The 26,227-nt window shown below is 40.4% G+C and overlaps 2 protein-coding genes across 4 annotated transcripts in view; both read right to left on the bottom strand.

Moving 5' to 3' along the window:
• The window catches only part of klhl20 (kelch-like family member 20), a 14,620-nt gene extending 1,315 nt beyond the window's left edge, over window positions 1-13,305 (bottom strand). Inside the window, exons 1-14 of one of the 2 annotated variants that reach the window (XM_039816374.1) lie at window positions 13,198-13,305; window positions 12,187-12,249; window positions 10,378-10,635; window positions 10,120-10,228; window positions 8,591-8,797; window positions 6,962-7,120; window positions 6,347-6,441; window positions 5,940-6,055; window positions 5,189-5,372; window positions 4,946-5,089; window positions 4,076-4,209; window positions 3,196-3,404; window positions 2,687-2,793; window positions 1-1,075 (exon numbers count right to left, since the gene is read on the bottom strand). The exon at window positions 1-1,075 is cut by the window's left edge and continues 1,315 nt beyond it. In XM_039816374.1, coding sequence (XP_039672308.1) covers window positions 991-1,075; window positions 2,687-2,793; window positions 3,196-3,404; window positions 4,076-4,209; window positions 4,946-5,089; window positions 5,189-5,372; window positions 5,940-6,055; window positions 6,347-6,441; window positions 6,962-7,120; window positions 8,591-8,797; window positions 10,120-10,228; window positions 10,378-10,635; window positions 12,187-12,209 — 1,830 coding nt within the window. In that variant the 5' untranslated portion in view covers window positions 12,210-12,249; window positions 13,198-13,305 and the 3' untranslated portion in view covers window positions 1-990. Of the gene's footprint in view, window positions 1,076-2,686; window positions 2,794-3,195; window positions 3,405-4,075; window positions 4,210-4,945; window positions 5,090-5,188; window positions 5,373-5,939; window positions 6,056-6,346; window positions 6,442-6,961; window positions 7,121-8,590; window positions 8,798-10,119; window positions 10,229-10,377; window positions 10,636-12,186; window positions 12,250-13,197 lie in introns of those variants that run through there. The other variant, XM_039816375.1, reaches the window with a different exon arrangement.
• Window positions 13,306-15,758: 2,453 nt separating this feature from the next.
• LOC120567595 (LIM/homeobox protein Lhx8-like) lies at window positions 15,759-22,875 on the bottom strand. 2 transcript variants are annotated; one of them, XM_039814497.1, is made up of 8 exons: window positions 22,638-22,875; window positions 20,526-20,666; window positions 19,754-19,875; window positions 18,622-18,842; window positions 18,052-18,155; window positions 17,555-17,650; window positions 16,851-17,022; window positions 15,759-16,583 (listed from the first exon to the last, which is right to left on the bottom strand). In XM_039814497.1, exons 1-8 carry the CDS (start codon window positions 22,662-22,664, stop codon window positions 16,507-16,509), a joined length of 960 nt encoding a protein of 319 aa, XP_039670431.1. In that variant the 5' UTR covers window positions 22,665-22,875; the 3' UTR covers window positions 15,759-16,506. The 2 variants fall into 2 exon arrangements, with proteins under 2 accessions (XP_039670431.1, XP_039670430.1); XM_039814496.1 differs by lacking the exon at window positions 22,638-22,875 and adding an exon at window positions 21,026-21,387.
• Between the last annotated feature and the right edge of the window lie 3,352 nt (window positions 22,876-26,227).

Here is a 26,227-nt window from a genome sequence, read left to right as displayed (position 1 = left end):
CAGCTACACCATTGGATGACTCTGGTGTCCAAGTCCTTTCCATAAAGGCGATCCTTTAAAAACACACACGGTCAGCATCTGAACTGAAATCTTTTAACACCCAACGTCCCAAACAGCCACAGTAACCTCCTGTAAACTGCAGCAGCAGAGCCTCATCCAACGACCGTAAGTTTGGAAGAAAATGTTGTGACTTCCTCATACACATCCTTCTAATGCTACCCATCTTGCCCAATAAAAAAAATTCTGTTTGCCCTATCCGGGTGTCTACTTTGAGAACATAACTGCCTGACGGGCTTTCCACTGCTTAATGCTACAAATGAGGCCCAGAGACGTGACAGCCACAGCTGAGATTTATGTAAAAAAAAAAAAATGAGAGCGTGGATTTACCTCTGACAGTCAGAATGCAATGTTGTGTCTCCAGGAAATAATCAATCTTACACAATGAACAGAAGGTTTGCTGGTCCCCTGGCTGTTTTTTGTTTGTTTGTTTTTTACTCATTGAGGGCAGTGGTCAGTAACCAGAATTTGGGGATCTGGCATTTTAACACAAGGGAAGGTGATAGAGGCTTTCACAGTTGGACAGACTGAAAGAAAAAGCATCTTCCAACAAACGTAAGCTGATCTCCCTCAGCAGCAATATGGTCGAGTTGAGTCCCGCCACACACGGCGAATCAAATGTCCCGGACCGAGAGGCTTGGAGGGTGAAAACTTGGTGAGGTCATTAGTAGACCTCTGCTCTCAGTGCACTTCATGGAGACCGTGGTCAATCAATGAGGACAACCAGGGTATTCCAAAAGGTAATGTCCTCACAGTGGGGATGGGGATGAACTAGTGTTCAAAGTTTCCTCTTTCCGCCTTGTGTCCCCGCGTGGTTTTCTCATGCTCGCATGAATTACAGCGTCTCTTTTGGAGGCACAAGAGTTGGTGAAGAGGCATCCATTGCAACGTGATGAGAAGTGTGTGAGGGGGTGGTGGGGCGAGATGTTGGTGTTACCATATGTGGGATTCACAGTGAGTCATTTTAATGACGCCCACCCCCCCACCTAGCCGGCGGTAGTTCATTCCTCCGTACAACCTGGAAAGAGAGTCAAATGGTGAGGAAGGAGAAGTTCAAATGTTCTTTTGTGCAGTAGAAACTATACGTTGAAAAAAAGTGTTCTGGTACTCATGGCAGAATAGAAGAGGATGACAAGACCGAATAAAGAAAGCGAATATTAATTGCCGATTACCTTCTTGAGGTTTTAGTAGGCCTGTACTGTGTTCATGCACTGGTCTGTCTACACCACATAGCATGGGATGGGAGGAAAACGTGCTCTGGTTTATTGGAATTTCTTTAAACCAATCACAATCCTCAAAAACTGCGGTGCCGCTGGAAAATAGCCTTGGAAGGAATAGTTTTGGTGAAACGTGTTCGTTTAAAAGTTGTTTTAGTCGTGCAACAGAAAACTAGCTAGTCTAACTAGCTGTCTGGATTTACCCTGCAGAGATCTGAGGAGCAGTTAACCATAGTCCTCAGAAATCAATCAGAGTTTAAAATGCCAACCAAAAGGAAGCCCAAGGCAACGGATATCAGGCATACATGAGTGAAATCCGGCAGATTTTCCGTCGGCAACAGAGCAATCCCGGAAGTGGAACGTCAAAGATATAGCCTAATCTTCGATCGATTTTATCAATCTAATTAAAGAGTTTTTGTTGGCTAATACTTTATATCTTAGTCAATTATGTCTAGTCTTTATTGCTAAAACAGAACATTCAATAATTAAAATTATGTTAATGAGAATGCAGTGACTTTTTTGCTGCTCAATATCCAATATTTGTCCACCCATAGTGGTCAATAACGATGTCAATATGCTTTACTAACGAGACAAGACTTGTCTGGACTTGGTGTGCCACGGTGAGGACATTTTCCCACTGCCCCAAACCAGTGTTGCCAACAACACAACCCCAATTTGTGTCCCATTAAAAGTGCTGATGACTCTTTTAGTTATTACAGTAGACACATTTCTTGTGAAAATCATATACTTTGTTTTGTCTAGGTTTAAATTCAATTTAAGATTAAAAAAAGAGCTCTTAGGATTACACATAAATCTGATTGTAAATTCTGAAGAGTGAGATCAACAGAAGGGGCAACTGAATAGATGACTGTATCATCCGCATAGAGATGAACTGAGTTGTTCCTAACATAAGAATTAAAATCATAGTTAATAAAAGACGCCCCAAAACAGACCCCTGAGGAACCTTTTTTACAGATATTCAGAAAATCTGATTGTTAACCATCAGCCACAACAGCTTGAGATCTACCAGATAAATAATTCTCAACCCACCTACAGGACGCAATATCAAACCCGATATTGTTAAGATGCTCTTAAAAGGGCCTTAGACGGGTCAATAAAAAGTGCAACACAATCTTGCCTATTATCTATAACAATATCAATCAAAACCTTAGAGGCCGCCGATACAGTACTATGCCCGGGTCTTAAACCAGACTGAAAAACATTTAGAGTATCACGGTCAGATTTTTTTTTTTTTTGTAAATCGTCGACGGTGCTCAATATTTGTAGAGCATTTACTTTGATCTCTCATCTTGACCAACTACTGGTATTGCAGTTATTTTGCTTTATTCTTTTCACAATTGTACTTAGTAACTGTTTTTCGTAACGTCATTATTTGACATGGTGCCACTTACCTCCATGTGTTTGCATCAGGGTCGTAGACTTCTATAGTTTTAAGATACGTCGTCCCATCGAAGCCTCCCACTGCCATCAGCTGACCATTTACTACAGCCAGGCCCACCTACACACACACACAAACACACTTCAGCCTCAAACACAGCTTTTTTTAAAGATATTTTTTAGGGCTTTTTTCTTTAGTAGAGCACCTGAAGAGAGAGACGGGAAATGGGGGGGGGGGAGAGAGAGGGGATTACACACAGCAAAGGGCCTCGAATCGGATTTGAACCCAGGCCGCTGTGAGGAACTATGCCAACATCGGGCACACGCTCTACCGTGTGAGCTACAGGTCGCCCCAGAACACAGCATTTTTGTATGTATGTAATGTTTTTGTAATAAATCCTTTTACAAATTAAATGCAGTCTATGTCATTATTGACATATGAATGCAATGCAATAACTAAAACTATGCAAGTACAAGCCCCATATCCTAACCACAAAAAATCCCAACACACACACACACTCACCCCGCTCCGTCTGGACGTCATGGCCACTACAGGAGACCACTGGTTTGTCCTGGGGTTGTATCGCTCAGCGCTGCTCAGCTCTGTGGTGTCGTCTCTCCCACCGACAGAGTAGATCATGTCCTGGTAGACGGCACAGCCGAGGTGCTTTCTCCTGGTTCCCATCGGAGACACCGTGTGCCACCGGTTCTCTTGAGGGTTGTAGCGTTCCACTGAGAAGAAGAAAACAAGGAGAAAAAATGTCAAGAGAACAGCAAAAAAGAAAAGGATTGCAGGGAACGTGTTGACAACGAACCCATAATGTAGTGGACAGACAGCTGAGACAGACCTGTGGTTACTTCCTGTAAAATAACAGGTAGTGAGTTAATACTGCACTTTAAAGCAGATTAACTATTCCAAAAAATAAAACTGCCCAATTTGATACCAATTAACATACCTTTGTTAGTTTTAAAGTGATTGTCTTCACTGCATTCACAATGCACCACATGGAATTAGGAAAGCTTAATACTGTTTGACGAGGAAAACTCTTCCAATGCCCGGCCCCGAAGATGTTTCACACCTCTCTTACAGCTTAACTCTAATTAACTAAATTATTTTGTCCTTATCAAATATCACACAAATAAGGATAACTTAGATAAGATTAAGTTGATTAAGACTGATTTGGCAAATCCAAAGCAAAGAGCCGTTTCCACTCCCACAGAAGATTGTAGTAGTCTTTTTTGAGTGGGTTCAATCTGTTGTGCATATAAACATTATCATTACACATACATACATTTCCAACAGGTTTCTACCTGATGCCACCTCTCATCTCATTCCTTACCCACTCTTGTCAACGCTCTGGGTTAATTTAAGATTGCACTTATCACACGACACCGTACCATACCTGTATTTAATGGAGACGTCCCATCAGACCCTCCTACAGCGTACAGGAAGCCCCCCAGCACAGCCACAGCTACACCCAGTCGCCTGGTGCTCATGGAGGCCACACGAGTCCATTTGTTCTCCTTAGGATCATACCTAAAGCATAAGAAGGACGCCATTCTATTACTAGGATACGGACTAGACATTAGCTTTTCAGTAACATTCACAACTTTTCTTGGGTCCATGTAAATATAGGCAAGTCGATGTGGGTGTGGCCAAGTGTGGGCTGTCCTGTCCATGAATAAGAATTTACATAGACAATACACATTTCAAATCTGACTGGTCGAGATGGTGAAATTGATTACAAAGTTTCAGCATGTTTCCAGCCTTTTAGGTTTTTACACTGCAGGTAATAAGCTGCTTATAACTCAGATCAGCATCAGATCGAAACCCAAAAAGATGGTGTTTTTAAAAAAAAACATTCATAAAAAATTATTTATTTCTGGGAGTTGCTCACATAAACCTTGAACATTTTGGGTTGACTGAACTAAACTGAACGACACAGCATTGTTGTTTTTTTGTTTTTTTAATTACCACATTTTACTGTAAACTGCTAAGAGTACAAGAGTTTTGTGTGGGTAGAAAATGTATCTGGCTGTGTATGGTGTGTGGGAGCTGCGCTTGTCCTTGGGGGTCGGACTTAACGTTATAGTACCCCTAAAATGCCTGGCGGAGTGGCGGTGAAAGTTAACATCCCTAGTGTCTGGGTACGAACTTCGGGGATGAAGATAAGAGATATAACATACTGACCTACCACCGAAAAACAAACACTCACTGATATAAGATGGTTAAATTAACAGTTTATCACAGACACAAGAGCTTGGACAGATACCTTTCTACAATGTTGAGACAGGAAACCCCATCCTGTCCCCCGACAGCATACAGATAACCACCGAGGACAGCCACTCCTACACTGGTGCGACAAGTGCTAGTGGGGGCCACATCACTGCTCCACTGATTGGTCTTAGGATCATATCTGGACAGGAGAGATGGAATAAAAAGGTAAATGACACTACAAGTTTACTTCTAGATCTGAATATCCGGACGAAGCATCGCGCGACCGTGACCCCCCCACCTCTCCACAGAGTTGAGGTACGACGAGCCGTCGTGACCTCCCACCGCATACAGCAAGTCATCCAGAACACTGACGCCGACGCCACATCGCCGTTTACTCATCGACGCCACCATCCGCCACTCGTTGGTCTGGGGATCGTAACGCTCCACGCTGGAAATGGCGTCACCGCTGCACCAACCACCAACTAAAGGACAAGGAAACGAGAGTACACAGAATTAAAATAACACGATGCAGGGGAGTCATTTCATTCTGCAAGATACACTTTTTACAATCCGCCACACTGGCAGTGGTGTCTGCAGAAGACTACATACAGTACGTCTTTATATTTGATGCAAGGGAAAACCTGGTTGTAATTTATTTGGGGTGGGGGAGAATCGCAAATCTTATGTATCGTGATTTATTGACAATTTTTAAAAATTGAAAATTCTTTTCCCTAGAATCGATATTTTTCTCTTCTTTTACCAATTATTCACCTTAACATTTTGCTTATACAGTGCCGCTGACATCTTATCAGTTTCCAGCAAAACTGACTGAAAGACTGTATGGCATGTCATGTGCATTCTTCATAGTGTTCATTAGATATAGTGTCTCTAATTTTGTTTTTGTTAAATAAGGAAAATAAAATCCCAATACTCAATACTATCAAATCGCAATACAAATCGAATCGGCACCCATGTATCGTGAGAGAATCAAATCGGGACAAAGGCATAATGTCCCAGCCCTATAATGTATTGCCTAAAAAGACACTGACCTGCAAAGAGTACCTCTCCACAGCGGATGGGTTTCCTCGGCCGGGTTCTGGGGCCCTGCATCAGTGGCCTCTCCTGCGGTAGCAGCAGGTAATTCTTCGCCTCATCAACCAGGTCTCTGAAAACAAATGATATAAATCACAAATCAAGGTTACAGTACATGTCGTCACCGTACCATCCTCATCGTGTTAAATGGAGGTAGAAGCAGTTTCTCCCCTTTCAGCATTTTTCAACCTGAAAAATTGTTTGTGAAGTTCAGAATTTAGAAGAAAATAGAAGAAAAATGTTCATAGATGTTTCGTCTGTCTATTTAAAGAATTCCACCGAATTACTGCATCCAGATCGGCACCAGCTGTATTTTTCCCACAAAAAAACATTGAAAATGGTAGACAAACAAAACAGCACTCACCTGCACTCCTCATCACTCTTAATAAGAGGGTCGGACCCAACGGTGCCCACCAGGAACTTGGGGCTGAGCAGCGGCAGACGGACATGCTGCAGGACCTACACAACACAGAACACTGCTCAGTCGGTTCTAACGCTGAGGGAATGGGACTGGAATGTACACCAATAACTAAGGCTGCACAATTATTAGCAATTTTATCGAAATTGCAACATGGACTAGCGCAATATCCAAATCGCAGGGGGGTGCGCAATATTTGTTAAAAGCAAAATATGTATCAAACCATTCTGAATTAGGTATTGTGGTGCTGCAGAGACATCCTGGCCAACAAAGCGTACCCTACAGACTAAAGAAAAAAATATTTTTCTGGTACAGATCTTCGCAAAAAAAGAAAATCACACTATAATCATTTAAAACAATTGAATTTTAATATTTTTCAATGAAAACAAGAATCATTTTACAAAAATGATCATTCTCTCCAATATTGTTCATCATATTGCAATCGCAAAATCAGTCAAAATAATCGCAATAAGATATCTCCCTCATAACGTGCAGCCCTATAACCATACAGCCAACAGAGCCAGGTAACTGTTGTGGTAGGACATTTCTTCAGCCACTAACCTGGGGCAGCTGTGGTCTGCGTTCCTGGATGCTGTATTTCACCCAGGCCATCACAGCGTTAAAAACCTGCTCCTCGCTCCGCACATTGAGCTCATCGCTGGAAATGATGTCAATCAACTGGTTGGCAGGCAGCAGCATGAACTCCTCACTTTCCATTACCTAAGACATCAGAGTAGAGCAGACAGTCGAGCAGCGGTGCCACAAAGAGAGAACGGTTCATTTGAAATTCTCCTCAATCAGGGAATCCATCTATTTTCACACCACCACCATCACTACAGTGCTTTCGATGAGCAATTTAAGTTAATCACGACACATGGCACATGGAAATGATGTTCTACAAATCCTGTGTCTTGTTAACACTAGCACCGCCAGGCATTTTAGGGATATTATAGTCTCGCTTTGCCAGACCTTCCTCCACAGCGCTGCGGAAGACGGTCTGGCTAGTCCACACGGCACTCCGGGATGGGAGAGAAACGAGCTTGGTGTTATTGGCATTTCTTTAAACCAATCACAATCGTTATGGGCGGTGCCAAGTTCCGCACGGAGCAGTTTCATTACTGCTTCTGTAATGGTTTGCTTGCTTATCTGGACATTTCTTGTATTGCCACCTTGTAGTCCATGGGGTGCTGCTGGTGTAACGTATACTGTGCTTGTCCTGGAAAAACTCAATAAAAGAGATTTGGAAAAGAAAGAAGAAAGAAAAAAAAAAAAGAAAAGTGCAGTGAAGATAAGTCTTCTAAATGTGATGCTGTGACAGCTTCCCTCTTCCTCTGTGTTGTGTTAACACAACACTCTCACACCACATGAGTCTGTAATCATGAGTCAATGAGTAGACTGGCTGGACTTCTTCCATGTTTACAATCCCCTGTCAAACTAATCTATACTGTCAAACAGAGAAGCACACCAACAACTGTATAAGTTACAGTGTGCACACATCCTGAGGCTTGGAAAAAAAGCTGGGTAAACACGACGGAGAAACAAACCAACTGAGCTATGAACATGTGACATACTTTCCTGCTGATGACATTACGTAAAATGTAAACACAGACACATGCTTGATTTCATGCTTTCCATAGGAAGCAGTTAGGAAAAATATCCATTGTAATTGCTCATTTTCCTGCATTAACCAGATGTAAGAGTTTTTGACTGTTTTTACACATGCATGTGTGCACAACAAAGACTAAAAGGAGAGTAAAGCTCTGACAGTAGTGTGGCAGGATAAAGGGAACTATGACTCATAGCTGTGTGTTTTTCTATCAAAATCAAAATAATTTGCAGTCTGAGTAAAACTGAAATATGTAAATCTGAATATGTTTGCTTGCACAGCTTAAACATTATTACTTGTAAAATGCAGTCATGTGAATGGTTAGACAGAGCATTTTCTTTTCTGCACCTTCAGTCTAAATTTACCAGGGGTGGGGGAATAAAAAACGATTCTGGTTACTGGTCATTTAAAAGCACACTTGGCGACAACGAAGGCTTCGCTGCCGGTTGTTACTGGCCTCGCTACCTATGTATTTGTCCTAAAATGTACCTGCGTTATTTTTGTAACATATAGTACAACATATGACTTTTAAGAACTCTAAAAAGGGACTATGGACAGTTATTCCTAGGTTTCCATGTTCTTACCTCCTGAAAGTTGTGCTGGGTGAACTTGTCTGCAATGCGCAGCAGCTCGCGGCAGGAGTGTGTGTCTGCGAAGGCCCTGATGCCCAGACAGTTGGAGGGATCCAGCTGCCTCTTGAGGAACTCGCAGCAGGCCTCCTGGATCTCAGCCAGCTGGAGAAGACAGGCCGCAGGGAGCAGCGTCTGGACATTTCCCTCCTCTACTGTCACCTAGGAGCAGGGAGGTCAGGACATCAGAGACTCTTCACATTGAGTTTGTCCACGAAGTTCCAATTCGTGAAGCAATTGAGCAAGATTTGTCGAGCAGTGCATCTCCCATCTGAGATGTGGAACCCTGCAGCTCTCTCTACAGGCCTCTCCTCACACAGACACAGATTCTGAGGATGACCTGCTACAGTCAGTTGCACCACGTTTTTTGCATTTTTGATGACAGACCCTACTGTACTGTAAGCAGTGTTTCCTACACATAGACTATTGTGTGGCGGTGCGCCTCACTATCAACACCGACCGCCGCACATTGCGTTTCGTTATTAATAAAAAAAAAATATATATGTAAACGCTATTTTATTCTGCATTTCCTTTCCCTGCTCTCCTCCATCTCTCTGTCACTTGTGTCTCGCTCACATACACACACAAAGCTCCTCCCACCATGTGGTGATTAGTGTTTTTAAGCCCCCAATGTCGCCTTTCAGGCAGCGCGGCAAGGTTATGTTTAAGGTTACGGTGAGGGTTAGCTGCCTGTAAGGCGACGTTGGAGGCTTAAAACACCATCGAGCCCACCGTGCACTCGGCGTCTGTCTCCATAAAAGGAGAGAAGACGGCTGGCGAAATTCACAAGTTCACGAAAGGTTGGTATCTATCTCATGAACACCTTTACACAATCACACATTCACAATCACCGACCCAACTCTTAGCAAAAAAGCGATTGCGCCTGCTTTAGAAAGTTAAACTAGTCGCAAGTTTGCGTAAAATGCAGTTGGGTTGTCGAGGTCAAAACACTATATGTAGCAGCTGTGTAATGTTATGTCATTTTTTTACTCTTACACTTAATGTTTGCTGCTTCAATCCAGATGAGTATTGAAAAGTATTTTCCGCGACTGAAAAAGGCACGTGTTGAGGATGAGGACCAGCCTGGACCGGAGGTATCAGTCTGAAACAGAGCTGAACAGTCCGACCAGTGTAATTAGTTGTTATTAATTAGTTTTACAGTATTTTCAGGCTTCAACCAGTGAAAGACAGGGGAGAGAAAGACATAGATTTGTTAGGCATTGAAGTAGGAGAGGAGGACAGCATCCAACTGCGTCTCCTCCTCAGTTTTTGATACCACAATGTGGTACTTTTTAATAAATCTGGTCGTGGATTTATTTGTAATTTTGTCTGTGCATATGACTGTTAAATTTTTTTTTTTTTTTATCATTGCGATCTGCATTACGCTTTATGGTCAATACACATGGCAATTTGTGTTACTACAAACAGCGCACCACCAATCCTTAATGCTAAATAGAAACACTGTCTACGGCCACTGTTGTTACCTGGGAGGTGTAGGCAAAGTCAATGAGCAGCTCCATGGCTCTCTCATCGATGTCGCGGATAACCACTTCCGTCTGCCTGCTCTCAGCCAGCTCTCCAGTGAACATCGCCCTGAAAACAGCATAGAAATCAAGAGATCTTATTGTTACAGCCAGCACTCCCCCTGCACTTTGATGTCAATTCATTGGCCAGTGGATTCATTTCCAGATAGGTTTTCCTTTACCAGATGCAAGTTGAATTTAACTTGTGTCTCCTTGTACCTGAAGTAGGGGCTACAGGCAGACAGAATCACACGGTGAGCGTAGATCTTCTTGGCACCCACCACCAGCACCACATCACAGAGCTCACGGTGTTTTCTCAACAGGTTGATCACCTCCAGGGTCTGTCGGGGGTGTTTGTCCGACACATAGGGCATGCGTGCAGGCTGGGGGACCCCTTCAGGGAGCTTGTTGGGGTCCCCCAGAGTACAGCGGCTGGTGATGTCCATTCCAGTGGCGTCTTGGCGTGCGCTGGTGACCCTAAACATGAACCAGATGGGCAATAATTAGACATTAAACATTAAAAAGTTCAACTAAAATCCTGCATTACAAACTGGAGGTGTTGGGTTATAAAAGAGGGCATTTACCAGGCAGGGAGGATCTAAAGAAAGACCCTATCTATTTGCATGATAGAAATTTTAGGACCCAGACGTTTTGAAGCTTAATTCCTACTATGGATATAAAAAAATAAAAACAATGGTGATCACTGCATCCGCTGCTTCCATTCTGACCATCCATTTTAAATCGGTCTCTTGTGAGGCACACAACTTTGTGAGAGTGCAATGCAAAATTGCTTGAGAAAACCCTTTAAACGCTGTAGTTTGTGGAGTTGTATTGCTTTGAGAGGTGTCTCCACATAGGGGACTGGCACCTGTATTTACAACACATTAGCAGCATCACTAAAAAAACAACCCTCGTGGACATTAAACAGCCATCATGGTAGTGACATTTTATCTAAGCAAAAAAACATTGACAGTCAACAGTCTATAGCAGGGGTCTTCAACGTTTTTTAAGCCAAGGACCCCTAAAATGAAAGAGAGACGGAGCAGGGACCCCTTACTACATATTATATATAAAAGGAGGTTGCTATTAAACTAGGCCTACTTTTTTTTTTATAAATTTTTAAATCAGAAAACAGAGTGACGGAAAGAGGATGGGATAATGGACAACAACTTAGAGTTTAGGCAAGAGTGCAGAATTTTTATTTTTTTTATTTTTATATATACACATGATCTAATAAGACATGCATAAAATAATTAGGCAAAACACATATAGGCTGTTCTACTTTATCACATCACATGTGACAACCTCATGTTTCATGTTCTAAGAAGCCAATTATCCACCTTTAAACATGACTGAGCCTCTGACATGGAAGATTACCATGAGAGAAGGTGACTTTCACAAGCATGATTAAGGCTTAAGCATGGGATGACTACAAAATAAAAACCTCAGTAGACAAATCTAAGCTTTGTCTAGCTGCTTTGTCTAGGAAGTGATTAGCAAACTATTTGTAGCAAACTCAGATTTATATGTATATTTTTAAAAATCACGCATGGAAATGTATATAAAAAATTGTTGCATTGAGATGCATCGATAATTGGTTTAGAATAGAACCGCTGGCCTCTGAATCGAATCGAGAGGTGCCAATCAATTCCCACCCCTAATACATACCTTTTTTTGCATAGAATCCTAAGCTATTAATAAAGCCTAATAATTTTTTGCCTGATTTTATAAATCATGTTTTAATGTTAAACATACATGTGGCACAGTGAATCCTTAGTATGAACTGTATCTGTGGATAGCCTTAGTGACTATCTTACCTATAGGCCAGTAAGCCTATCAATAGTGGGGAGTTATATTTTGCTAAAAATATGTTGGACTCATGTTAAGACTGCATTGACTCTGAGGGCCCCCTAGGGGTCCCGGACCCCCTGTTGAAGATCCCTGGTCTAGAGAGAGTCTGGAAACAATACCTACATATTTTTCAATCCGCAAAAGGATCATACACAAATGCCTTCATACCACACCTACCTGCGCATTGGCTTTGCGTCCATGCACTGAAGAACAATGTTTGGTCCCACACCTTGGGTTGACCTACCAAGACAACAAAACAAATCACAGTATACACTGTAGTCCGTCTGTCTTCACCACAAATGTAACAGGAGTTAAAACAAATTTGAAAGTCAATGCAGCAGTGTTTGCCAAAGGATTAAATAGTGGAAAAACAGCAAGGCAAACCGATTAGTGTTGCACGGAATCAGCAAGACAGCGGATCAGATGTTTACTTCGCTAGCTAGTTACTTTTAACATCAGCTTTGTATCAAAATATGACCAATGTCACTTCACTTCGTGTAACGTTAACGTTAATAAACGATCGTTTCCTGTGAGTGATTTGATTCAAGCTACATTCTTCGCATGATTAACAGTAGTTCAGATAAGATAGCTAGCTAACTGTTTGTTGTTAGCAATCTCAACAGTTTCAGCCGATAGACAGATCCGGATGCGAAGACAGTTAGCTAACGCTAGCTAGCTAGCTAACGTTAATCACAATTCCCTATGGTATGGTCAGATGATTTGGGCTCCTGTGAGGTTTATCAATAGTTGTGGCAAAACGTGCTTCCAAAAGAAATGTTATCTGCGCAAAACTATACAAATCAATGTTAGCTAGATAACTTAGCTAGCTAGCTAGCTACATCATCTACGGAGGATGTCGGTTAACACTATGTGCTATTGCTAACGTTAACTCTCAGGTAACGTTAGGAATCCACAGGCGATTCCTAACACAGCAAACGTTGAACATTAAAGGTAATCGATACAACCAAAGAAAACAAAATGTAACTAAATCTAAAGACTTTCCCTTGTAAGCCAACATGATAGCTAGCTAGGGTGTCTGTGGCCGTTTGAGTCTGTCTCAGCATCAGGTCAAAAGCCACAGATAACGTTAAATAAGTTAACGTCAGCTCTTCCCAAACTGCATGTGTTTACATTGTTATAAGTGACAATTATCTGACAAAAGGTAGACACATTTAAGACGGAGTTTACCTTATATTTCCATTCCAAAGACAGAAAGTAGTCGCCCGGGTTGCTAATGTTTACAATTTAATGCCGTCGGCTAAACACTGGTCTTCCTCTGTATTATGCGCATGTCTAATGCCAAGCGCCACTTCCGGACATTGGGTTTTTTTCAAAATAAAAGTACGAGATTACGTCATTGCATTATATGTATAGCCTACAAGTTAGACAATATTTTACAATTACACACATGTGCAATTTATGAAATAATTAGATTTATATCAAGGAAATGTACATAGTTTAGAGTTACACCAAGACATTACCCATATATCAAAGTGAGTCTTTGAGATTCCAGCACAGACTGTATAAAATAGGTTTCCACTCTTATTCATTCATTTGCACTTGCTATCCACCAGGAAGCGCTGCAAGCCTTCAGTTTTGGAGCTATGCAAAGGTGGAAAATGTAATTCTAAAATTGTAACTCTATTCCCCTTGCCTTGAGGGAAAAGAGAAAACACAAGTGCTCACTTATTTATATTTGAGTAAATGTTTATAGACCTAAAGACACATCAAAATACCTATTATACGACAAAGTAGAGTTTAAAAATGTACGACAGAGAATCAAAAACCCTGTTTATTTTAGGGCTATCAAATAGGTCTTAATGTTTTGTGTCCACCATGGAAACAGTTGTCAGTCCTGCCAGCGTGTGTGCGATACAAAATAGTAGCTTATCAGTAGGCTGTAACAGTATGGATGGTAAACATACATTAGGAACTGTATGTTGAATAATTTACTTTACTTTTTATTGTGTGTTATTTTGTGATACTGTGATAAATCCAATGAAGATTTCAAATGTCATGCTCTTCCACCCAACAGCTACTGCTTAGAGTCAGTAATCAGAGATCCTCTTCGTCATGGATGGCAAGTCTGATTCTTGTTTCCCTCTACAGGCTACAATGGTGCTTATTAACTGCTGTGGCTCCTATTCATCCAAATTTCTCCCATTCCCCAGTTCCCCATCAGACCTATGGAAGTGTCTGAGAGATGTCGTTCTAACCGACTTCTCTCTGTAGTTTCATTTGAGACATTATATGTATATTATATAGATGATCATAGAGGTCTCTCACTAATGATGTAGATATCCACATTCTCAGGATGTCTTGAAGCTTGTTTACTCAATGAGGCAAGGATTTAACACAAAACATCAAAACAAATTAAAGGTTTTTTAACATTAATATGCGTTCCCCCAGTGGCTAGAAATGGCGATAGGTGTAAACCGAGCCCTGGGTATCCTGCTCTGCCTTTGAGAAAATGAAAGCTCAGATGGGCCGATCTGGAATCTTCTCCTTATGACGTCATAAGGAGCAAGATTACCTCCCCTTTCTCTGCTTTGCCCACACAGAGAATTTGGCCCACCCATGAGAGAGAGACATCATGGCTTTCAAACGAGCAAAGTGGCAGTTGGTCAAGGCCCCCCCCCTCCCTCTCTCCTCCTCAATAGCTACAGACACAGAAATGGCACATCCTAAGTAAAGCTCATTGTGGGACTGGCTCTAGTGGCTGTAATTCTGCACCAAGGCAGAATTTTGGGAAAGAGACTTCAGATACAGTATTAGGGGACCACTAAAGTCTATATAAAAGCATCCAAAGAGCACCATGTCATGGGACCTCTAATAAAGAGCAGCTTAATACTCTTTAAGGTATTCATGTTTATTTTTAAGGAGGTCTTATTCAATCAACTGGAGTCTCCTAAGCAGGGAACATAGAGGTTAACTAATACTGTTAACTTGAGTCAGTCTGCTGATTGTTGGTTGGTGAGATGAGAGAATGTTGGTTGGTGAGATCAGAGAATTCTGGTTATCTTCAAGGCTATTAAATGGAGGCTGGGATATAGTCTTTGACCCCATGGGAGATATGGGGTATGTCACATGTGCAACGTAACTGGAGCGTGTACCAGCCAATGAGCTATTGAGCCTTTCGGCAAGTGCAGAGCAGCTTTTACTGTGCATGTGTTGCACCCCAATAATATTACCCTTCTTGGTTACTTAGGAAGTTCCTGTGTCCAGTCCAAGGTGTGAAGTAGGATCAGCACCATGGACAGCACTGTTACAGAGGAACAAAGGATTTGAGTTACTGGCTTTGATGGATGGCCGGTGTGTTTTGTTCAGCTGGTGTGGTCAGAACCTTGACAGGAGAATACCGGCAGAATAAACCTTCAGAAACCATCCGTGAGCTGTGCAGGTGCCATACACTTCTAAGATCTAAGTTAAAGGACTCCTCAACACAGCCACAATTATTAAATCCAGGTTATATCAAAATTTACTAAAAGTATATTCTCAATTGTCCTTAGCCACAGGTCTGTAACCATCATTACTAATGTTTTGTGTATAAAGTCTTAATCTGCAAAGGAACTAACTGTAGTGGAGTAAAAATGAATAGTGGTCTATTGGAAGCAGAGAATAGAAAATACTCAAACTTAGTACAAGTTCACTAAATTGTAAATACTTGAGTGGATGTAGATACATTTTCTCAGTCACGCCAACTTTGAACACCATTCATGCCAGGAAACAAAAATAAATTTAACAAGAAATTAAGCTTCTTGTTGCAGCCATGAACTTTAATTTCCAGCATTTCAAACATCTAAACCCCAGTGTGCAGTTCATACAGTCATACATTGTATTGCCTTTCTGTGCTAAACACATGCTCTAGTGAAAAGCATCTTAGGAAATGTGGATGTTTTGAGAACAGACGTGGGCACTGCAAGTGGAGAACGGTCCGAATTCTCTGCCAACACAGCAAGGAGCAGGAGAATCTATGTATGATCGCCAATGCTTTTCATTTGCAATATAAACCAAATCCCCAAAAAATAAAAATATAGTAGTCTTTACAGAAGAGAAACAATATTATCTCTTGTGAGTGCCCAACTGATAATTTTATTATCCTCAAACATCCTTAAATAAACAACTGACAACCAAATTGATACTCAGTTTAACATAATTCTCCAACAAAGTGCCTTATCTCATATTCTCCAAATAAATTAAATACAAAAATGCATAACATATACATATTAACAAAAATTTCATCTCACATATACCCATAGGCATATATTTGTTTTTGACATTTTCAACTGTCAAAACATTCTCACATGTGAATCTATAGGATTAGATGAAATTCATGAGTTGATTTTTCAGTTGTCTGCTCACACAGGCAGTGGAAATTAAACTAATTGTTTAATCAAACTGCTGTCATTTTGGACAGTAGCAATCAAAGAGTAATGATATGTTCTTCATCTCCCCATCAGCCAATCATTGTCTTCAGTTTGAGAGGCGGGCTGTAGCTCAGGCATGGCTCACTGGCAGTTGTGTCAGCGAATGGGATATAAGTGGCTGAAGCAAAAGCGGGTCTGGAGTTTGGACTAGGGAAGAACGAAAAACTAGGAATGAATCAAGAGACTAATAGATCAAAACAGATTCTCATTTCTGTAACAATAACGATGGAATTGGAATTTAGAATTCAACAAACAATGCTTGGTTTTAGCTGGCAGCCATACAGACCTTTTTCTATAAATGATTTATACTGTTAGCACTGAGCTAGCCGTGTATGGGCTTTTTGAGGTGAAGTGCTTTTTCTGTATTGTAAAAATATTTGCTCAGCGTAGTGATGTGTGAACATATTTTCTCACCATCCATATAAGTCAGTGTAGTGAGGAGGGGTGCATCTGGGGACATATAGGTTGTGTATTGCAGATCTTCCATTAAAGGTGGTGTCAGCTGACCAGGAGCAAATGATGTCATCAAGGTAGAATTTGGGCTGATGTATTTCTTTTGACGAGCTCGACAGTTCTGAAACCAAACCTGAACAGAGAGAATGGATTGACAACAGCATTCGATGCTTTGATCATTTGAGAAAATGTGGCTGTCAGGGCAAGTTCATGCAAATAATGCAGCTTTGCATTTACATTTTTAATTTATTATAAAAATCTGTTAGTGGGACAGTAAAAAATGAGTGAGGTCCAAATAAAGCTTCATGAACCCTTAGTTGTATTTGTTGACCCCACTAAATGGCGCTCTTAGTTTAAAAGAAAAAGACTCCCAGAATGGCAGTTGAGTGTGCTTTAACTCTGGCCATCTAAAAAAATGGCTGTCTTCAAAAAAAAAAATGTTCCACAGGCTGAGCATGTTCAATTGGCTGAGCATGTTCATTTACAATTTTAGTGCACCGATAACATTTCAGTGGCTTACACTATAGAGCCTAAATTTTACTGCAGTCCTACAGATTCTTTGAATATTTCTTTCAGTTATGTGAGAATTTATACTGAGCCAGTTGCTGAAGTCAATTTCTCAAATTATTTTTCTCAACTAGTGAGCACCATAGCGGTTGCCTTACCTGAATAACTCTGCGGCTCAGTCCGGTCCTCTCTGCCAGTTTCTGGAGAGTCTGGGCATCTGGGTTGTTATCTTTAGCAAACTGAGTTTGCATTACCTACATAAATAGATGACAGAGGGGGACATTTTATGACATGTTTGAACTGCATCAAGAGTACTCAGTCGGTGTTCAAACATGCATTTACTGCCACTATATTAACATCACATATGCCAAATAGCACTGGTTATTAATCATTCTACAAATAAAAAAAAAAAAAAAAAAATCAGTGGCTGGATAAAATATTTTTTAAAATGGGGATTTAATTGGGCTTACTAACTGCTAGTCAGAAAAGACTTTTCTGCCTTCTGTGTGCGTTACTCGCAGTGGATGGTACCTGGTCAAGAACAGACTTTAAGGATCTTAAGTTTCTTTCTTAAAGGATTACAAAACACAAAAGCAGCAGGACAATGTGGTAAAAATGGCTCACCTACATACTAACAAAGACTGGTTGGCAGTACCTGTAACTGGTCAACAGTGAAGCTGGTCCTGGCCCTCTTAGCAGGTCTGGGCATGGTGCTGGACTCCTCTTTCTCTGCCACCTCTTCCTCTACATTTGGTTGCTCTTTAAAGACAAGACAGCACGTTACAAGGGTTTGAAGTTTTGGAAATAACCAGGTAATCAGGTGAGTCCTCCTGTGGGCATTCTTTGTAACAAGGTCTGTATACATTTAGATAAATCGGGGCATAGTTTCTGGAAAGACTCAATGCACCTCCATTGTACTGAGTGACAGCAAGGACCAGAGTCAGATATCTCAAAACCTCAAGACCTGTGATATCTTCTTAGAATACTAAATACTGTATTGTATTTATACTGTAATGGTTGAAAACCACACATTTATCATTTATTTTACTAAATGTTTGTTTTGTCCAATCCAGGGAATTGGTGTTAAGTTTATTCATTTTTAATCAGTTTTTACAAATGCACTTTTCACTTGTTCTTTAGTATGGCACACTTTATTAAATGGGAAATTATGGGAAGGTAAACTATAATTGAAATGTCCTGGTATTCATCACATCCTGATACTCACCATTTTCCTTAGCATGTTTGATATTTTCCATCATAATATCATAGTGTGGCCTGCAGAAGACCCTGTTCTCTAGTAGTCCACATTCCTCCCCAGTGGACAGCTGGCGCTTACAAGAGGTGCAGGAGAAACAGGCCAGGTGGAAGGTGCTGCCTCGTGCCCGACGCACCCAGTCAGTGGAATGGATGTTACGGCCACAACGAGCGCAGCGGGTCCCATATTTTCTTTAGAAAGATGCGAAACAGGAGGAGAGGTAGAATAGTCACAAGTTTAGTGGAGCTGAGATTTAGTGATTGATAGTTTTGACTACATGTTACATACCAATCAATGATCAGGCTTTAAGGAGATGCTCTGACCAAGTCACACTCATTTGCCCCTGAACTTGACATTGCATCACACCGCCTTCCAGTCAGAGCTGGTGTATAATCCATTAAAGCCTCTTAACTCTTCTGTAAGAATCATATCGACAGAGACTCTAGGGTACTCCGGCTCACATTGCCTGCATGTGTCAGTGTGTGTTGTATCTGAAGCTATCAACACTCAGCCTGAACTGGCTCAGCGCAGCATGAGGAGTGAGTGTCCCTAACATGCATCAGAAGCAATAGAATTTGTCTCCAATGAAATCAAGTGTGATAGGGATATACCTGATGCAAATTTGGATATGAACATGCAATCATTTGTAAACAAATTTTTTTTTGCAGAAAAAAAAATAAAAAGTTTTCATTTTGGAGCAACATTTTACCTGGAATAAAGCTGCAATACAGCCCTTCTTATCCCATCCACACAGATACATGTGTGGTCATAATGTCAGTCTGTGACCGCAGTTGACATACAGTAAAAGCTGTTCATGACCTCCACCTGGGCTTTCCTGTGAGTCATCTGCATATGTACGCCTATACTCCATTCAGAGACTTAGTAATCCAATTGTTAACGGTTAGTCAAAATAAAAACAAAACCCAAATGAAAGAACAATCTGCAGATTGTTAAGCATTTTCCTTCCTTCCGCTGCTTTGTCCATGGAGTTTGTCATGCCTAAAAGCAACTATGTGCTACTTTTTTCCCCCCTCAAATACAAAATCACATGAGAAAAAAAAAAAAGCGTCATTGAAGACAAATTGGGTTTGGTCTGACTCACCTGAAATAGTCAAGTTTGCAGAACACTTGTCTATCCTTGATGTAGCAGCTCACGTGTCGCCCCAGTGATGTGTTACATATACTGCATGAGAGGCAGCGCACATGCCAGCAAAGGTTGTTCACCTAAGGCAGAAAAAAAAAAAAATTTAAACAAACATAGCTTACAATTGCCATTTCACACATCACTTAATAGTAGTTTAATATTAACCGTATTACTAAAGGCAGTAGAGGTTTCTCAAATCCTTACAATGCATTAATTTCTAAATGACTAAGTACAGTAGTATATGCAATTTTAGGTGATCCTACTGGTTATTCACCACAATTTGCTTAGGAGCTACTTAGCCTACATATGCTATTATGCTTACATTATCCAGAAATTAAATTATGAGTATACCATAGTTCAAACAACCAAATAATTTCACTGTAGGTTTTGGGTTTTCTGATGCATTAGTGTGCAGTTAAAAATGTCCTCAATTGGTTTAAACAAATTCATTTAAGTTTTGTTTTAGTCTAAAATACATTCTTTCATTTTAGAACAAAATAAATCTGTACGTGCAGTGCAATAATTACACTTAACAGATAAATGGGTCTATACAATTAAAAAAAAAAAAAAAAAAAAAAAAAAAAAAAAAAAAAAGAAAAACAAATAATGACAAGGGACACTTAATTGACCCTTTAGGTAATTTAATTGTATTTGGCCCACTTGAGCTATATAGGCCTAATTTCGTAGTGTAGTAAATGCCATCTTCCAGCAGACAGTAGGTCAGTCTGACCTTAAGGAGGTATCTGTCCACTATCTCCAGGCCGCAGGAGGTGCACAGGGTTTTCCCCTGCAGGGAAGCAGAGGAGGACGGGGAGACGGAGGACGGAGAGTAGCAGTCCTCCGAGAAAATATCGTCAGGCCCAGACGAACCCTGTCAGAAGGAACAGCCCGACAATTTAACGGTGTAAAAAGGGGGTTTTATAGAGTCAAGAAATTCTCATTTGATAAATTTAGTGAGTCATTTTGATTTTAGGTAGCCCATTGCCAGTGAAAGTTAAAACAACGGTCCGCATTTTAAAACGTCTGAAAACTAAAACTTTCAAATTGAATGTTATGCTAGCATGAAATTTAAAGAGGTGAAAAGCTAAACGTTCTCGTTTGGACTTATTTAGCAGCACTTTGAAGTGCGCATACAGTCACGCGGGATATAAGCTACATTTCATGTCTTTTCCCCCACTCTGTAAAGGCGGGAGACTTGGAAGTTGTTAATTTGATATTGGAAACACCTACTGCGTCGACAAAAATATCTCCTTTTTGTAGCTGAGTGAAAACCGCCTCCGTCGCTCGCCTTTCTCCATCCGACATGGTGTCAGCGAGTCCACAGTGATGCGCAGGACACAATGACGACCAAATAGGCCTAGGTGTCCCCTTCATATTTCCATGACAACCAAAGTCATAAGCCCACAAACTAATAGCCTAAAGTTGGCCCCCCCCAAAACGAAATATTCGCACAAACCGGTTGTAGGCATTTGTGTGCCTTTTATTGTAGGCCCTACGTGTGATGTCACAAGCCGGGATAGGCCCAGTCGTGGACCGCAGCTGTCCACATATTCTCCGTGTGTAGCCTCTTTAGGGACACCAGAGACCGGCCTCACTCACAGCTGAACGTGATTCAGACTAATTGTGTTCGGCCTCGCACGTGCACATGATAACCAGCAATCAGCCGGGTGCGTTTTGAGTGTTTAGCCCGGCCCGGCGGGTTTCTCACACATTAACCTTTGTTTAGACCTTTTTAAAAGGCAAATAGTTTCACCTGAGCTTTACTGTGACGGGTCAAAATGTCTGCCGTGAAAAACGTTGATAATGGACCTGTGTGTCTGAAATGAAGTTGAATTGAGATAGAATTGAATTGATATTCGGGCAAACATGCATGGGCACATCTGGCAACGTTGTCTTCTTGTTTTAACAATATTAACATTATCAATCTGAATGGTCTTTTTTTTGTGAGGGCAGAGACAAATCGGAATTATAACTAAAACGGACATGTTTAAAAAAAAAAATCACAACTTTAGAATTGGCTCACATGCTGACACCCTTCACCTTATATTTTGGGCGAAAGTGACGGTAACTGACGAAAGAGATCAGAATGCTAACTTATTTTTATTGCAATGCTCAGAGATATTCCTAGGATGTTTGGTTGGATAATAAATAGGCTATATTAATGCAGATACAGTAAGCACTTTTTGGATTGACCTCTCATTAAGTCCATTAAGAACAGAATATAATGTGTAGGCCTAAATCAAATAACCAATAAAATAATACCTCCTGGAAGCATATTGGCCCTGTATTCCTAGTATTCCTCTATAATCGGACCTCAAATATTAGGTTTAGGCCTATATTTACCAACCTGATATTTACACTTGGTTGTATTATTTTATGTTATGCAATATGTGGGAAGCGTGGGAACAGCGGACGTTAAACCATTTCCACTTTCCGCCTCTTTATTAGCAGAACAGAATCTACTTAATTGTATCAAATGTGTTTTGCTGCTTTTAGGGTTACATTTTATAAATAGCTATATGATGCTCCAAAACAAATAAAAAAGAATGCTTCTAAAGTAGCCTAAATGTTTGATTTTTTTTTTAAGTGGATCGAAACTAAAATAACCATGTTGGTAATTGTGCAATAGGCCTACAATATAAGTGACAACAGAAACAATGTGGGTTTCTACCAAACTGTAAAAGAAGTTAGGCAAATCAGATCTCCCTTTTTAGTTACCTAAATAAACCTAATTACCTAATTAAAATAATGAATGAAAACCACATAGGGCCTACATTTTTTTTCAAGTTGTAGTTTTGTAAAGTAGCCTACAACTGTTTATCTCCAATATCTTGTTACTCACCACGCTGCTGGAGACACAGTTAAACATGTTCACGGAGCATCTGGCTCCTCCGGGTCCTCCCCGGCCAGCCAGATGTTGGTATTCCACAGCAGCAGACCGGGAGCCTGGTGTGGGACCCCGCTATTAGTCCACTGTTCTCCCGCTTGTCAACCCACTCGCTTCGGCACTGCTTGTTTGGTCTTTTGGGACTTTGTTCACTCACTTCTTGTGAGAGCCACAACTTGTTTTCTTGTCATTTTAAGCAGCCCAGTGCTGGGCCCCTCCCACTGTGCTCGGACCCGCCCGCCGCAGCATCAATGAAAAGTGAGGCTTTTTATTGTAAGGATCAGATGGGCATGGGCCTTCTTTCTTTCTTTCTTTCTTTCTTTCTTTCTTTCTTTCTTTCTTTCTTTTTTCTTTTCTTTATCTTTTTTCTTTTCTCTTTATTTATTTATTTTCCTTCTTTCTTTCTTTCATTCTTTCTTTCTTTCTTTCTTTTTTCTTTCTTTTTATTCTTTCTTTCTTTCTTTATTTCTCGTTCTTTCTTTTTTCTTTATATTTTTAATTTTTTCATTCTTTCTTTTTCTTTCTTTCTTTCTTCATTCCTTCTTTCTTTCTTTAAATGTATCTTTCTTTTTTCTTTCTTTTTTCTTGCTTATTTTCTTTATTTATTTAATTCTTGCTTTTTCTTTTTTTCCTTCTTGCTTTTTTCTTTCTTTTTTCCTTTTTTTCCTTCTTTCATTTGTTCTTTCTTTCTTTCTTTCGTAGATGGGAAATGGAGCTTGCTGCTGACTCGGGCTGATGGTTTATAGCAGTAGAAAAAAAGCCAAACTCTTTCCTTTGCCATCAAGGTGAAAACTTTGATCCAGTCTAGTGCATTAGCAATCTGTCAGCAGATATAAAGAACGTAGGCTACTTAACGTATGGCTATTTGTTATTGTTGTATTCTCCACAGCCCAGTAAGACTGCAGTGCTTTAAAAAAAAAAAATCTAATCTTAAAAAGTCAACTTTCAAAGATCTTTTCCTGTGAGAGGCATTTAGATGATCTTAGCCCGGCCTGACATTATCAGGATTTCTCATCTTTTCCTTTCTTGCCATAAGGGACTCTATGAAGCCAGCACAGGACTGCATTCTGTTTATTCAGACATCCACACCGTCTGAGCAGCAGTCTGAACTCTCAGGGCAGCTCAGCAACAGAACAACTTGTTGCCTTAATTCCTTGTGTGCCACACAGTTTCGTGGATTAAATCTCAGGGTAACATTCAGTTTTTTTTACATGTAACACTCAATTTGTTCCTTCATAACTATAAATAAATACCCAAATTATCATATAGTATATTTTATCATTTCCTGACTTAAGACTTTTTGAACTAACATTCATAATGGGAATTTGCTATTTGCCTGTTTCAACCTTTTCAGCTTTATAGAAATGTTTTACTGTTTTTATCATCAAGCAACAGAGAGAGTGTTCTTGATTCTACAGGGTACCTCCTCCTCCATGACTACCTTGTCAGATTTTAAGTGAAGGTGATGGCTAACCACAGACTGGGGTCAAAAAGGCATAAATGAAAACACTCTCAGAGGGCACTTTGTCAATGGCGAGGCAAGAGACGAGAATCCCTTTGGGTCTTATCTGTGGATATATGTCTGCAACTCAATATCTCAGTCCCCCCCCCCCCCCAAAGGGGTCTTAGAATATAATATAATGGAATGGATGTGAAGGATAGACTAAAAAAAAAAAAAAAAAAAACCATTAACCCCCTTTTTCTTTGGGTCAAATTTGACCCATTTTCAAAAAGTTTCTACATCACAAATTTAGGTTTCTTTCAACCAAATTGTCAAAGAAAATAACGTGGATGCTTCCATACAACGCTCTTCACAAGTAAGTACACTCTTCACTGAATTTGGGTGTTTTATTCTATTTTATAGCATTCGGAAAAACAAAAAAGACAAAAGAACGTTGAAAAAAGTGACAAAAATGTCAGAAAAAGCTTCGACACAAAAACATTGGGAAAAAGTGGCAAAAAAACTTGGAAAAAAGTGACAAAAAAATTGACAAAACATCAGGAAAAGTGATAAAAACGTCGGAAAGTGACAAGTGTCGAAAACTAAAAAAGAAACATTAAAGAAAAAGTTTTTAATTCAAATGACGGGAAGACAACGGGTTAAACTAATCTCAACACTGGAAGAATCAGCACCACAAAAATAGTGTGATTTGTAAATAGAAACCAACAAACCCAACACTAAATCCTAAATCTTTCAATTATTGATCTGACTCTTCTTTTGAATTATAGTTACTGTTGGGTTATTAATACAACAGCAATTTCTGGGATGTCAAATCTTTGAAACTCTGCACCTGATAGAACATTATAATTCTGTCTCCACGATGACGCTGGGTCTCAGTCACCAACATTTCTGTTAAGCTTACAAAATGTTCCTTTTATTTTCAAGAGAATGAAAACAGAAACCAGACCGTTTCTTAAAGAAGACCAGCACAGTTTTCGTCTGAAGAAGTCTGGAATTTAGACAATTTCCCTTTTTTTGTAGTATGAAATAATATTATTTGAATAATTTGAACATTTAAAAAAAAAAAAAAGTGCAATGGATGTTTAGTACATACAGCTTTGTACACTGCTTTACCGGTTGTTTATTTAACTAATGTAAAAAGGCTCTGGGGCCTCTTAATGAAATGGAAATATAAGATAAACAGTAAAAATTGGACTGAGTTTGATTTAAAAAAAACAACTTTTGACATGAACATGTGCAGTCACTGTGTAGTGGTTTTCCTGCCCCCCCCACCCCCCTCCTCCACACACACACACACACACACACACACACACACGGCAAGAAAGATCTACAGTACGGGTTCAATTTGTGTCCCTGGTGTGTGCAGTGCATGGAGGGGTGGGGGGTCTGGGGGGTCTGGTTGTTAGTTCTGGGTTTGTAAAGGTATCAGCTGGTGCATGGTGAGAAGTGGTCACTGCTGACCCTCCAATCACTTTATTTTTTTTAAACAAACAAACTATAAAAACTACCAGTTCTTCTATTTATTCTGCAAAATCTGCGACGCATGCCACAAGATTTAACCAACTGAAAGTGACCATGGGTGATGAGAACAGCAAATGAAGAGATGTGTTTTCTTGTTCCACCGGGAAGCCAAAAAAAAATAAAAAAATCCTCTCCCATTGTGGCAGACCCCTCCACTCCACTGCTACTAATCCAGCCCTCCTCAGAGGGTGGGATTTAGGACAACACTCCTGCAGACAGCATCTGCTGATATATTAAAAGAGAAGGGTGGGAGGGGGGGTGAATTAGCTCTCTGAGTGTTTAACATCATGGCACCAAGACTTCATGTTGAGAGGATTCTTTGGCCTTTTGTTTAGACCAGTTTAGTTTCCCCTCTGATAATTGCCACAACACAATCTCTGGTTTATAAAGCTGTCAGTGCTGCTATAGACTTTGACAGGTAGCCAACTACCTACTAGCTAAAATTCATCAATCTGCCGCCATGCATTCTGGCCAATTACATGAAAGCTGTAATACCTTACCCAGCACAATTACACAAGATTAAGGATATTAACGTGGATGCTTTAAAAACGTCCATGAGTTA

Source organism: Perca fluviatilis, chromosome 11 (genome assembly GCF_010015445.1).
Source record: "Perca fluviatilis chromosome 11, GENO_Pfluv_1.0, whole genome shotgun sequence".
NCBI classification, from domain to species: domain Eukaryota; kingdom Metazoa; phylum Chordata; class Actinopteri; order Perciformes; family Percidae; genus Perca; species Perca fluviatilis.
This window is presented reverse-complemented; position numbering and strand designations above follow the sequence as displayed.